The sequence below is a fragment of the Seriola lalandi genome, unplaced genomic scaffold (genome assembly GCF_002814215.2).
Source record: "Seriola lalandi dorsalis isolate HSWRI2012SDOR001 ecotype SW California unplaced genomic scaffold, Sedor1 jcf7180002054688, whole genome shotgun sequence".
NCBI classification, from domain to species: Eukaryota; Metazoa; Chordata; class Actinopteri; order Carangiformes; family Carangidae; genus Seriola; species Seriola lalandi.
This window is the reverse complement of record NW_019525241.1, coordinates 2,264,813-2,280,009: the sequence shown is the minus strand read 5'-3', so window position 1 is coordinate 2,280,009 and position 15,197 is coordinate 2,264,813. Positions and strand designations below refer to the sequence as shown.

Here is a 15,197-nt window from a genome sequence, read left to right as displayed (position 1 = left end):
AACTGGGGCGGGTTTGATACGATGACTGACGGAGGAGCACTGCTGAAGCATTTTTGTTAACAACCAAGATGGCTGCCACTGCTGTGAAGTGTATTGAATTTTCTATCACAACAGTATTAATCAAACTGGACAGTGTATTTTCTCTAAAAGACCAAAACTACGCATACTACATTTCTTTAATAAGAAAGATGCTTTTGCTGTTTTAAAACAATGTTTTAGATTAGCTAAAGGGGCTAAACTTGAATAAAACTTCCAAGATATGCTAACTAGCTATGCCAAATCAGGATTACTTTTAAATGTAGCACATTTAGTATCAATTTAAAGATGCTTACATTTGTTCGGTGTCAGGTATCATTAGTATTATAGTGGTCTTATGAAATAGTCCACATGGAACTGAGAATTTTGTATGCACTGCTGTTAACTCAATATTAATATCAAAGTTACTGCTGAACTCATGTTCGGGCACCGAGTGAGACATCACTCTAATTAAACCACCTTTGGCCATGCGGGGCCCCGACGTCATGCGAACCCCCTGCTGTGTTTTACGCTTGAAGCGGAGAGTGTGAGTGGAGGAAAGAGGGCAGCTTGAGGGCAACTTTTCGAGAGGAACATCACCAAAATATCTTCGCGTGCGGATCGAAAATGGCTCAGATAACGAGCGAAGGGGCCGAACAAGACTCTCAGCCGACGTCGGACCAAAACGGCACCGGTGAAACAGCAGAAACCGGCACAGAGGAACAGGCCGTGCCGGACCCCAAACAGGAACCGGGCGACAACAACGAGAACAGAGCAGGAATGGACGTGAACAGTGGTCGTGGTGCGTCGGAGGAGCACGGGGACGACCCGTCTCTTGTTCCCGACGCCGACAAGGAAACTGCTTCCCCAGCCGAAAAAGCAGACAACGATGCGGGGGAACCCGGTGTTAAACTCTCTGAACCGGGGAAAAGTCCCGTTCAGGGGAGTTTGGCGAGTAGCATTGATTCCGCACAAGAGGGCTCCCGGGTGCTGAAACAAGAACAAAGAGAGGGGGAGAACGTGTCCTCCTCTCTGCCCACCGACCGCACAAAGACCGCGGAGAGAGCCGAGCACGGCACCAAGAGACGGGCCAGCGTGGAGCTCACCTCGTCGGATGGAGAGCCGCTCAGCCGGATGGATTCAGAGGACAGGTCTGTAGTGAGCTGTGTGGAGAGGCCTACACTGATTTCCAGAACAGCCAAGAGGTGGTGTTAGGTCACAGCAGCATGCCAAGTTCACTGTTTTAGCTAACAGTTTGTTTACAGGTTTTAGTATGGTTCTTTAACACATAGTGAACATGGCGTGCTTGTCTATAATTTACTTCATAATAGCCCAGCTGGCTCTTTTTATTACAACAGTTATTACTCTTATTATTATTATACAGCCTCAAGCTGTTGTGTTTTGCTGAAATAACAGTAAAGTCCAACTATAGGGCCCATTAGCCTGGGTGGAGGTTGGTCTGTTAAATTACACCACCTTTATACCCTTTAACACTGATGGTGTAGGAGGTGCTTTGTGTTAAAGTGATGTTTAGGTGTGAAAACCTGGATGGTTTTGTTGTATTGGAGGATTAAAGAGGTAAAATTGTGAAGTACATGAGCAAAAATGAGAGGAAAATCTGAAAAAACAAATATAATTTTGTGGAGCTGCTTTCATCAGCTCACCACCCCTCATGTTGATCATACAACCTCCTGTGGTCTCTACAGCCACTGTTGTATGTCAGGTATTACTCTTACCCTACTGGAGACCTTAATGTTAACCTCTCTAAAGTAATCATGAATATATATATGCATATACATATATATATGCTTACATGTTTTTAGTGATTTAGAGTAGAAATATAAATAATAATAAAACTAACCACTTTTGAGGAGAAAGCAAATATGAAGAGAGTTGCAGTCAGTGTTTGTTAGAAAGCAGATGTTAGCCATGTGAGTTTGCTTTTAATGCAAACACAACACTTCCTGCAGCTGTTTCCTAGTAAAAGTCCTAAAGCAGTCTGAATTGATTATGGATGTTTTACCAGGAAGCAGCTGCAGTGTTGATATATCCTCACTGAGGTCAATGTATCTTTATTAAGGTCCCACAGTTTATAGTTTTCTGGTGTTATATCTGAAGTTTTGATCCATAAGAAGATATATTTGTGGTTTTAAGTATCAAAAACCATCTCAATGTAGTTTTACATCTCCTCTCTGAGGCTTCTCTCCGGAGCTCTAGTAACAACTGGTCGGTGAACCAATCAGAAGAGAGGAGACTCTGAGCGAGGAGAGGCTGAAGAGAGCCTATTGTTTTAGATTGACAAAGAAGAACTGATTTCAGGGAAAACTGACATTATGTCTAGGTGGGAAACTGTTAGATTATTAATAAATTGCGGGGCATCGGATTAGTATAGTCTTTCATACTCACCAGTGCAGTATCAGAAACATTTCCAATACTAGTATCATCATGAGAGGAATTTTACACCACAAAAGTCTTTGCAGACATAACTATTTTAATAATTCAATAATTATTTTTTTTATTTTTTAAGTAAAAAAGCTAAAGATTTAATAATTTCAGCTTCTCAAATGACAGGATTTGAGAAGCAGGATTCCTTTGTCATACGAGATAGTAAATTGAAAATCTGTGGGGTGTTGAACTGTTGGTTGGACAAAATGAGACATTTGAAGTCACCTGAAGACATCTGGAGACACCTGAAGACAACTATGGGCCCATAGAGCATGCACAGTATAGTCCTTGGCAGGTTGTGGGTTTAATGCTTCCTCCTGTCAGGCTGATTGACTTCCTGTTTCCTGCCCACACACATGAAAGGGATAAAATAATTTGACCACACTGCTCTTCTGAACTCTCCAAATGTCCAGAGAAGAGAGTGGATCAGATTCTCCTTGTACAAAAAGTCATATTGGAGGTTTTGGTAGCGCTCAGAAAAATGTATTCACTGTTTTTTCTAATTATTGTGTATGGGAAAGTGTGCGTCATGTCATCCTGCAATACAGACTGTGGCCACTATGAGAAAATCTCCTCACAACCCCACTGTCAATGGACTAGTGTCATTGAAATGAATTTGAGGCTACATCTTTGTCATGAACCTGGTCTGAAAGTGGCCTCACAGTGGCTGGTGTAAATGTAATGAGATGCACCGATCCAACATGGCTCTCTCAGCTCTGATACCTGTACTCAGAGTATCTGTTGATCATCCAGTCCTCTGTTTTCCCCAGTTTTTTACTTAATCCTGAAAAGGACAAATAGTGCAGGAGGATGACTGCTGTTGTGAACAGATGTGGACCCTACAAACAGCACTGATCTGTGATCAGAGCTCATACTGTACACTCTCTCCTGAGTGTGTTTGTAGCACATCTTAAAAAAAAAAAAAAAAAAAAAAAAGACTAAATTTCAATTGCTTCAAAATCTTCTCCTAAGTGCAGAAAAATGTGCAAGTGATAGAATAGAGCCAGTATTCGGTCTTGTTGGCTAACCCTGAGCAGCATTGTCTTCACAGACATGTGTTTCACAGTAAAAGCCTACCCCTACATTCACATAAAATGCCTTTATTGTGAAGCACATGCAGGAGTGATGGTTTAGTATCAGCAGTAGATTGACGGCTTGAGTCTGCATTAATTTCTATCCTGTGCATTAGTTGTACAAACCTTTTAATGAGGTCATCACCCTTTATTTGATCCTTCAAAATAAAGCATTCATGGTGTGGGTAGGTCTGGTTATTGGTTGATTTTTTTATTTTTACTTTTTTTCCTCCTCCCCCACCCCCTGATTTTTTTTTGCCCGTCGTTTTGAACTTTTCTCGCTTCATTAGAACGCGAACTTCCCCTCGAGGCGTCAGTGACATTCACGCTGTGAATCAATCAGCACCGTTGTGATACCGCAAGTTGAATCCTGAACCTCTGCCAGAACTCATCTCACCATCAGTCATGCCAGCTGACGCACTGTTGTGAAATCTGTACCATATACACCTACACTACTGCTGCTTCAGGTACACTATGAGTAACAGTGTTCCTACGGCAACAGTGGATCACTGGAAGCTCCACCACTCAAAGACCCATTTCCACTTTGAGCACAGGAAATGTAACTGTTGTCCTGTGGTTTTTTCCAGTTCCCTGTTGATTTAATATTTTGTGGTCTTTTATTTCTGTAAACACAGTTGCTGTGACTTTCCAGTCAGGTTTGTCCCTACTTTTGGAACAAATCATGACACACGAAGCCTGAATCGAACAGGTTTGATATAAGCTGTCGAGTCACTGTGCCTGAAAACCAGGCTGCCACTTACCACAAGCTTTTAATGAGTGAAAAACAGAGGCAGATTTCTTTGTGACTGAGACAAGGACAAAGATATAGAACTGGGTGCAGCTGCTTGTGCTCGACCTCTGGCATTTCCTTAGTTTTAGGGCAGCAACTACTGATTAATGTCATTATTGATTATAATCTTCTGATAATTGTTTGGTCTTCAACCTGTAAGAACAAAGTGAAAAATGCTGATCTCAGTTACTCAGAAGCCAAGGTGTCATTACATGTACCTGCACTGACTCACTTTACTGTTATATAAGACTTTGAAAAGTTGAAACCAGGAAAAGTTTCATTGTTGTTTTTTTTTCAGTTTGTTTACTGATTAAACAGAGATATAACATGTTCATGGACTGCAGACAGGTCGACTTGTCCTAGCAGCAAAAGCAAAGTGGAACTATTAACATTACTCATGGTTCTGTTTAGAGTTGCACCAATAGACGATGATCTCGTTGATCGACTATGTTCAGAGCAATCGCTGATGGCTTATGTCCTTACCTATGTCAAGACGATATTTAGCTTGTTTTCCCATTAATGTATTGACTTAGTAGGAGTATTGATATTAAATTTAATTTACCCCACCATAGTTAACTAAACGGACTCCACTTCCGTCAGGAGGGTGTGTTGAAGAAACCTGTTTAGTGACTTACTATCCGTCTCCTGCTCGTGCCGCTTCACTCTATACAACATCAGAGAAATCAGGCCTTACCTGACTCAGTACACCACCTAGCTCTTGGTCCGGCCCATAGTTATCTCTCACCTACTACTGCAATGCTCTTCTGGTGAGTTTCCCTTCACATACAGTGAAACCCTTAAAGATGATCCAGAATGCAGCAGCTTGTCTGGTCTTAGATCAGTCCGAAAGGTCACATGTCACTCTTACTACTCATTGACCTACACTGGCTACCCATGGCCGCCCAAATCAAATTCAAGTCACTCATGCTGCCTTCAGAGAGACTTCTGGGTCTGCTCCATGTACTTGAACTCAATCATTCAACCTTATGCTCCTTCTCTTCCACTGTGTTCCTCTAAAGGAATGTGGTCTGTCATCATCCCTGCACACAAGACGGTCTCAGTCCAGACTGTTCTGGTCTGTGGTGTTCTGATGGTGGTGACAACATCTTTAAACCCAAAGACAAAGAGTGTGAAAGGTGGTGGTTGATTTAAAAAAAAAAAAAAATGTATATAATTACATCTGGAAGTTGCAAATGGTTTCACTTTATTTTATTATTTTACAAATAAAATAGAGATTAGTAAATGTAAAACAGTTTCAGTGCTGAGTTATAGGGGCAGGCTTGTTCTGGTTTGACATGCTTTTCCTTACTGTCTGCATCTGTTCGCAGGTCAATCCCAAACATAAATCAACAGACGGCCACTAACGTCTCTGAAACACAACTTCTTATTGAACGCACCTCAGGAAGCAAAGTTTTTATCCACATGGACTGTCCACTCTGGCTGTTTCATCAGCCGTACGTTATTCTCAGCTCCAGTAGGAGCCTGTGAACAGTGTCGTGTTAACGTTGGCTCACGGAGCAGAGAAACTCCAGACGCCTGAAGAACACATGAGACTGTCTGCTGTAAGACCTGTTTGGCTGCTGCTGGACTTTGGCTAATCCTGCTGTTGTGGCAGCTGTAAGACCACACTGTAACTTTTGTTCCCACATAGAGCAGAGTGGCAGCTGGAGGAGACAGTGTGTGTGAGTGACGTACAGTAAATGTGTGTGTTTCAGAGGTGTTAGTCCTCTTGTAGGATGTGTAAGCTTGGCCCCCACAGAGAACCAGCACGGACAGTTATCAGACCAGATGGTCATGTGACTTAGTCCACACACACACACACACACACACACACAAACACCTGCTGCAGCTCTATCATACATGGATCCTAAAATGTGTTTTACAGTATTGCCACAAATGTTCAGATGAAACTTAAAGACAGATGTTCAACAGCCAGTGGTTTCACTTCACTTCACTTTACTTTGAAAGTCAGCTTGAAACCTGTTTATTATTCATCATTACTGATGAACTGTCCTTAATGTGCTTGTGATGAGTAGGTATTAAACCACTTAAACAGCTCTGGTTCCACTGGTCTTCTAATTCTGATTTGAAACTTAAAAACCCGGAGTCAGATCTGAATGATGAGTCCTCCAGTTCAGAGTTGTCCTCACCTCTGTATGAGTCGTCCCAGCTGCTGCCACAGTGTTCAGACACACTTCATTTTCCTCATTGCCAAAAAGTGGTTGTGCTCATAACTGGTAACACCTTGGAGACAGGAAAAGAGCAGTATCCAATCAGAGTGCAGGGGCCGCTGGAGGCAGGAGGTCCAGGGGGAGGAGGGATGGTATAAATATGCACTGAGGTAGACGCAGTGAAATGTCAGGTGCCACCTGCAGTGATAGAACAGCACAAACTTCAGCTCCCTGCCATCTGTTGGCTTTTACTGTCGACTGACTGATGATATTTAATGATTATTTTTCCTTTAAGAATCTGTTTTTATTTAGTTTTTTCATCTGATGTTATTGATGCTATTGATTAACGGTTAATTCACCTTTCTTTTCTCCTGCCACAGTCTGTTCTTTTTGATTTTATTTCGTATTATTGTCTTTCTAATGTCTTCTCTTTGTCGTGTGTGTGTGTGTGTTTACGCTCCAGTATCAGCAGCACCCTGATGGACATGGAGAGCACGGCGTCCAGCGGTCGCTCCACCCCGGCCATGCTCAACGGTCACAGCGGGGGCGCGGTGTCTGGGGGAGGCTCGGCGCCGGCGGGGGGGAAGTCTCTGAGCTATACATGCTGCTGGGATCACTGCCAGCTGCTGTTCCCCAGCAGCCCCGACCTGGCCGAGCACATCAGAGCCACACATGTGGACGGACAGAGAGGAGGGGTCAGTTTCCGACTGTTGGGTTACTGTGTGGGTGTGCTGTTCCCAAGGGTGCCTTAACGGAATTAGCTTTATTTAGAATGTAAACTCAGGTGGCATCAAATAACCGCAGATGCAGGTGTGAAGAAAGCACCAGTTAGGTCTGATCCGACCACAACATGCAGAGTCCAGTAGGAGTAAATGGACAGTGAACATCTGACTGGTAAACTCCAGTTAGAGTGCAGGTCAGAGGAGGGAGCTCAATGGCGAAACTAGGTTCTTCTTCCACTATATCTTACATGTGTTCCATTTAAAAAAAAAAAAAAAAACTTTAACTGTCATGGAGAAGAAATCTACCATATTGACCCTAATAATAAGACGTAAGAGGAAGTTCATGCTTCCATTAAAGCATCATGTAAATCACATGTTTGTGTAGCTCATCTATCAGGCCCTGTTCAGACCATTAGTTAACGTGTCTCAGCTGATCCAGTCACAAGTGGACAAGTCGGTTCACACCTCCCCGTGTCTCTAGTGACCTCTACTGATCCGATATCACTTCCCTGCTCTAGATCCAAATAAACATGTATGTGTTGTTGCTTTTAGTCAGTTTGTTAGAGAGAGAGGGGGGGACAGGGGACAGGGCAAGGAATCAATGCACAGCTCTACAGTGAAATAAGGTTTTAGCCATTTGAAATAGTTCATTATGAAACTGTAGCGACTAATTAAATTGTGGCAGACGATGTCAAGCCTCTTGTGACTGGATCACCTGAGATGCATGTTAATGCCAGGTCTGAACATGGCCTCAGTCTCACACTCAGACTCCTGTCAGGCTCTTGGAAGCTCTGGATCTATTTTCCTCTGACAGCATCTTTCAGTCTTTTTTTAATTCTTCATCTGTGACGCCGGCATGTCTTGGCTTCTTGGCTGCTTGACAGATGATTCAGACCCGGGTTTATTTCTGCAGTGAAGAGCCAGCCGATGCCTCGCACTCTCATTGTTCCCCAACTAACTCCTGAAGGTTAAAGTGACCTCAGGAAACATTTTTAGAGCTGATTTAACTCTGAAAAACTCACTCTCACCTGATTTGAAGATACATGATAGCCAAGCAGCATGAAGGCTACAGATAACCCATAATGCAACACTCTGTGTGGGAGATGCTTTCCACTTAAAAACAATATCTAATGTCTAATCCTTGAACATACAAAATAATACAGCCACTCCCTTTTCAAACATAATATCCAGCTCAGTGTTTTTATAAAGTTCTGTTGTTTGTGTTGCACCACATTTTTTCCAAATGCTGCAGAACTGATATATTTTGTATTTTTCCATATTATTCTGAATCCAGGTCATTATTTATAGTTTAGTTGAATATTTTTTATTTTGTGCCTGCTCTGTCTGGCTGTGTGTTGTAGCCCCGTGTTTGGTTTTCCAACCACTGACCCAGCTCGTCTACACAAATAACAAGGGCCTGGACATGTCGGTTGGGGGCAGGTGTTCTCCATTGTTCTTCTTTAAAGGATTTGAGAAGTGAAATGTTGGTTACTGTTATGTCTGTTGTAGTCCTTGTTATGTGACATCACATCTGCCTCCTCCCCTGAAAGTACCTAGAACTTGTATTTATTATCCCGCCCTGATCAGGTCCCAGATTTATTTCCCAGGCTCAGAGGAGAACTCCAGACCAAAGGCCACTTGTCTGAACAATATACATCAAGATTTTTTCAAAGTTATATAATCACCTTCACCAAGGAGGTTATTTTTACACCTGTGTGTCCGTTTGTCGGCAGATTACACAAAAAGTACAGAACCATTTTGTACTAAACTCAGTGCAGGGAGGCGTCATGGGTTAGGCACTGATCTGGTTAAAGGGGTAGATCCAGGAATGTTTTTTTTTAACACTTATCTTATCATTGCATTTTTTTAACTTTAATTTTTTTTCCTACCAGAGGTGAGCCAAGACCCGCCCCTACCTTGCCTGTGATTGGTTAGGTTTTAGGCATGATTGGTTCGGGAAAAATATCCGGGTAAGCCAATCAGAGGCAGGGTAGGGTGGGCCTTCATGCAGCGCGGGTGTTTTTTGATTTGATGTAAAAAAAAAAATTTTTTAAAAAGAGTCTGACAGAGGTGTGTAGGAGTGTTTTACCTTGATGGAGCTCTGTACTCTGAGTGTTATTCTACTGCTGCCACCTGCCCTTCTGTGTATTGATTGTTTGTGTGTGTCACACAGGTGTTTGTGTGTCTGTGGAAGGGCTGCAAAGTGTACAACACACCATCAACCAGTCAGAGCTGGCTGCAGAGACACATGCTGACCCACAGCGGGGACAAACCATTCAAGGTGATGACACACACACACACACAAACACACACACACACCCCTTATCCACACACCTTATCCACTCCACCACACGTACATCAGATCAGCCAGTCATGAGCCAGACTGGAGAAACACACACCTGTAATACTGTCCACCTGGATTCACAGTCTGTGTGACCTCTGTTAACTGACACGATCAATCATTTGTGTTCCTGCAGTGTGTGGTGGGGGGCTGCAACGCCACGTTTGCCTCTCAGGGGGGGCTGGCACGTCACGTCCCCACTCACTTCAGCTCGCAGAGTTCATCCAAGGTATCCAGTCAGGGCAAAGTGAAGGAGGAGTCTCCGTCCAAGGCCGGCCTCAACAAGAGGAGGAAACTCAAGAACAAGCACAGACGCTCACTCCGTATGGATCAAACACGCAAACACACAATGTATAATGCCGTACTTTGACACAGAGACTTTATTTTTCCTGTTTTTATTTCCAGCCCGACCTCATGACTTCTTCGATGCTCAGACCATGGACGCCATCCGCCATCGAGCCATCTGCCTCAACCTGGCAACACACATCGAGAGCCTGGGCAATGGACACAGTGTGGTCTTCCACAGCACGGTGGGCTCACACACGTACACATATTATAATGCTACCATATTATCCACCGAGCATCATTGATGTGTGTATTTTTGAGCAGGTTTGGATGAACTCATTCATTCACTATCAGCTGTGTTGTAACAGCTGCCTGCTTGATTAGGAGCTGAGTCACCACGTTTTTCTCAGAGCTTTTCTAAAAGCAGCAGATGAGTGAGAGCTGACCATGATTTCATGTGCGTGTGGTTTCAGGTAATAGCCAGGAGGAGAGAGGACTCTGGGAAAGTCAAGGTCCTGTTGCACTGGACACCTGAAGACATGTAAGACCTGCTCTTCTCTCTTCCTCCTCCTCCTCCTCTTCCTCATCTTCCTCCTCATCACACTCTCCCTGTTTTCACCTCTCCTAAGCCTGTTTTGAGAGTAAAACCAAATGCTGGATTAGATTCATAGTCAATAAGAAAGGTTTAACTTCTTAGAGAGACAAATATACATCAAAGCACATCTTTTAAAGCCCTGAAGGTAGTTTATGCTATGTTGGTTGTGTAGCTGATTATTACCAAGTATGTAATTGGTGTGGTTTTACCTGTACACACAAGACCAACACTACACATGTTGCAACTGCACCCTAAGTTCTCTCAGAAGGTGGACCAGAGTCTCCTCATCTCAGTTAAAGGTCCCATATAGTATAAAGTTAGGTTTCACTGTTCTCAGTCACACCCCAAGCCTCGCCCACCAGGACCCACCACCCAACATTGCAGGATTGAGTTTCTCTGAGCGTTTGCCTGAAATCTGCTTTATTAATGTTGGCTCACTCAGAAAACAGTCAGCCAATCAGAAGAGAGGCTCATAGCATCCTCTCTTCTGATTGGCTCACCGATTGTTGCTAGAGCTCCGGAGAGAAGCCTGAGAGAGGAGATGTAAAACTACATTGAGATGGTTTTTGGTTCTTAAAACCACAAATATGTCTTTTTATGAATCAACACTTCAAATAAAAATATGGGACCCTTAACTGCTGCTTTTAAAAGGTTGAAGAGGATGATGACATAATGTGATTGCTTTTGAGAGCTCACCCCCAACTCCAGATCAGCTGTTTTCAGATGTTCCCCCAGGGGGCCACCCAGGCTCAAGCCCTAACCCTACACTGTAAAACATACAGCTTCCCACTGTTCCAAGAGTAAAGAAAATCACACAGAAATAAAAGAATGACTACAGTGTTAGATGAAGCAGTGGTAGATGTGTTCCTGAAACCTCTCCTCGTGTGACAGACTGCCAGACGTGTGGGTGAATGAGAGTGACAGACTGCAGCAGAAGACCAAGGTGGTTCATCTGTCGAAGCTGCCCACAGACACAGCTGTACTCCTCGACCCCAACATTTACAGGTGTGTGTGTGTGTGTGTGTGTGTGTGTGTGTTGTGTGTGTGTGTGTGAGAGCTCATCTTCAGCACACTAAAGCATGAGAGTTTGGGACACTGATGAATTTTCTCACCCACTTTCTCCCACAGGATGTTCTTCTAACACCTCGAGAGAAGCTCCACTGTCACTTCCTGCTAATCAGACCCTGAGACGGAGGCCGTCTCCTCGTCTCTTCGTCTACACTCCACGTTCTCCCCCCCCCAACCCCCTTCCTTCTCCCAGAGGATGCTGGGAGTGTAGTGACTTGTTTGTTGTGGCTGCTTGAGGCCTCCAGTGTTTTCTCATTAGGTGCTGAGTTTACTGAGGACACGTTAGAGCAACTTGTTGCTTGTTGTAGACTGAGAACTAACTGACAGAGCTGTAACAGTAGACAGTTAGACATGTGTAGAGAGAAGCTGTCTTTGTAAATACTTGAGATTTGTAATATATTTTTATACTTTGAATTTTTTTACTGTACTGTAGATAGATGTCTTTTTTTCCACCCAAACATTTTTAAATAGACGTTTTAAAAACTGATAATATTGGTCATGTGTATATAGCTGGCATTGCTCTGGTTTGATGTCATTAAACCTTTCCAACCTCCACCTGTTCTTGAGTCATCACCTTCCAGCCTTCACAGGTGTGTGTTTGTCTCCAGGGAACATGAATCATTGTGCTGCAGTTAGCTAAACCAGCTGTTTATAGAAGCCTTCTTAGAGTGAGGTTAGTAACAGAAATGATTTGTTTTTACATATGAGAGCAAATAATCTTCACCCATGGTCTCATTAGTTTATGCTTAAAAGACAAGGAGAAAGATAAAAGGTGTATGTGCAGGAGCTCATCCGTCATCTCACCAAGGGGGTAGGTTTGCCTATGGACACTATATGTCCCTACCAATATTTGAATGAAGTTGTTCGCACTGTTTGGAGTGAATTCGTTAATTCCAATGTGCCCTGGAAGAGGCTACGTTTCCAAGACAACCGCTTAAGGCCTGCTAGTATTTGATTGACCGACAGAGTGAGGGCTATCTGAAGGCTCACGTCGTAAAAATATCACAGTGGTACCTGACGTCACCAGAAAAATGTTGACTGATGTTATTTAATCATGTTAGCTAGAATTAACTACAATGCTAACCCTGGCTTCTGTCTGTCTCTGTGGGCTAACAGTCAGGTTGCTAGCAGGAGTGAACATAAATGGTGTCTAGTCTGTCTGTCTAGTCAACTATCAAGTTGAAAAAACACAAGAAAATGATACCATGAATATTTTGACAATTTTATGCCTTACTAGTTTTTACTAATTTTAACCACCACAGTAAGTAATATATATAAACAGGTACACAACATTGAAAATGGTCATTATGATTTTAATCTGGAATGTGTTTTTTTATGGTTTTCATCAATTGTTCCTACCAAATGTACTTACTGCAACATTACTGCAACATTCATTTAAAACAATTTCCTCTTCCTTTTAAATAGATATTCATGGACCTTTTTATATCATTGTAAACACTGATATAAAAAGATAACATAAAATATAGGATTTCATGGTTTTGTCTATGCCACAGAAAATTTTGACAGTAACCTTGGAAATTGTCTTCAGATACAGAAAAGATAAAATACATTGTAAAACAAATGTGACATGTTTATGTGAATTTACGATATAATTTACACTTGACTTAATACTTTCACAATCAAATATGATACAACAGCTTTTCCATAAATGCGGCCTTCACAAATATAACAATGATCTGTTTCTATTGTCACTATCAGAGAGCTATAACTGCATCTTTATTACTGAGGTTGTATTTAGCAATAGTGCTGAACTGGACTGCATGATATTGAGAGGTGTGCCTAATATGTTGTCCCAGTTCCATTTAAATATTACATATACAAATTTTGCACCTGTGTGGCTGGCGAGCACATGTGCACCATGTGCTCATTTGCTAACGTTAGCTAGAGTTGTTCTGTATTGAAAAGGAACGTTTGCTATGACATTTGTCCAGTGTTGCGGTAAGGACTTACATTTCGATGAAAAAATTATGTAAATGATGATTTGTTTTAAAAAAAAATGTGTACATGGTGTTAAGTAATATGTATATCACACATTTTCATTTGAGATAATGTCATATTGCAATTGAATTAACTCTTTTTATGAATGTCTACATTGAAACCACAGATGGGACTTCAACGAAAGTGGTGTTTTGACCAATAAAATGTTTCATAAATTATATTAGATCACATTTCTTACAAATGTTTTTTTTTTGTCAAGATGTGTATTAACACTGTGTATATATTTGTCAAGCATAATGTGACAAATTTTAAAATAAATCCAAAATTTCGGTGCTGGGACTGAAAAGGGCCTGTAGTTACAGAAACATGCAAATGAGGCATTCACTAATTAAACTGTGCCAATTTGCATACATTTGCCAAGGCACTGCAGGTGAATAGGACAAAAAAAAAATTCCAAACGATATCACCATTGCGCTCCCCCAGTTAACTGCATTAAGACAGCATTTCCCTTGTTTATTGTATGCTAATACAATGTCATCAGTGTAAACAGAAACATGGTAAATACAGCCCTCCCTCAACTATGAAAGGACGAAATATTACCTACACAGTGTAACAAAGTCCATGTCACATGCAGAAAGTTATCAGTGCAATTCCTGAAGATTGTTAGTTCACTATGTCCCTCTCCCTGGTGCAATCAGTTATTCTAAATATATACTCGTATAGTATAACTTTTTATACCTTACTATGCTATGACTTTTTATGCGTTACTATACTATGACTTTTTTATGAGTTGCTATGACGTTTTATGCCTTACTATACTATGAAGTTTTCATGCCTTTTTATACCTTACTATACTATGTAGTTTTTACTAACTATATTTTACTGTATTTTACTTACTATACTATGACCATTTTAAGACTTTTTATGCCTTACTATACTATATTGTTTTTATGACTTTTTATGCCTTGCTATACTATGTCGTTTTTATGAATTTTTATGCCTTACTATACTGTGACCATTTTAAGATGTTTTATGCCTTACTGTACGATGTTGTTTTTATGACTTTTTATGCCTTACTATACTATATTGTTTTTATGACTTTTTATGCCTTACTATACTATGTCGTTTTTATGAATTTTTATGCCTTACTATACTATGTCATTTTTTAGACTTTTTATGCCTTACTATACTTGTCGTTTTTATGACTTTTTATACCTTACTATGTCGTTTTTATGACTTTTTATGCCTTACTATACTATGTCATTTTTATGACTTTTTATACCTTACTATAATATGTCATTTTTATGACTTTTTATGCCTTACTACACTGTGACCATTTTAAGACATTTTATGCCTTACTATACTATGTCGTTTTTATGCCTTACTATATCATGACCATTTTAAGACTTTTTATGCCTTACTATAATATGTCGTTTTTTAAGACTTTTTATGCCTTACGATACTATGTCGTTTTTATGACTTTTTATGCCTTACTATACTATGTCATTTTTCAGATTTTTTATACCTTAATATACTGTCGTTTTTATGCCTTACTATACTATGACCATTTTAAGACTTTTTATGCCTTACTATACTATATTGTTTTTATGACTTTTTATGCCTTGCTATACTATGTAGTTTTTATGAATTTTTATGCCTTACTATACTGTGACCATTTTAAGATGTTTTATGCCTTACTGTACGATGTTGATTTTAAGACTTTTTATGCCTTA

The 15,197-nt window shown here is 41.1% G+C and overlaps 1 protein-coding gene across 1 annotated transcript; it reads left to right on the top strand.

Moving 5' to 3' along the window:
* The first annotated feature begins 525 nt into the window (after positions 1 to 525).
* On the top strand, positions 526 to 12,060 carry aebp2 (AE binding protein 2). Its single transcript, XM_023422920.2, has 8 exons — positions 526 to 1,166; positions 6,958 to 7,189; positions 9,390 to 9,497; positions 9,694 to 9,880; positions 9,963 to 10,087; positions 10,316 to 10,383; positions 11,329 to 11,442; positions 11,566 to 12,060. The coding sequence occupies exons 1-8, from the start codon at positions 643 to 645 to the stop codon at positions 11,576 to 11,578; spliced, it is 1,371 nt and encodes a 456-aa protein (XP_023278688.1). The 5' UTR covers positions 526 to 642; the 3' UTR covers positions 11,579 to 12,060.
* Positions 12,061 to 15,197: the final 3,137 nt, after the last annotated feature.

Bases quoted from the DNA above. Each gene is read 5' to 3' on its own strand.
- aebp2 (XM_023422920.2), top strand. From the start codon at position 643: ATGGCTCAGATAACGAGCGAAGGGGCCGAACAAGACTCTCAGCCGACG. The intron at 10,088-10,315 runs GTGGGCTCACAC...GTGTGGTTTCAG, and splicing joins GTGTGGTCTTCCACAGCACG to GTAATAGCCAGGAGGAGAGA. The intron at 10,384-11,328 runs GTAAGACCTGCT...CTCGTGTGACAG, and splicing joins CACTGGACACCTGAAGACAT to ACTGCCAGACGTGTGGGTGA.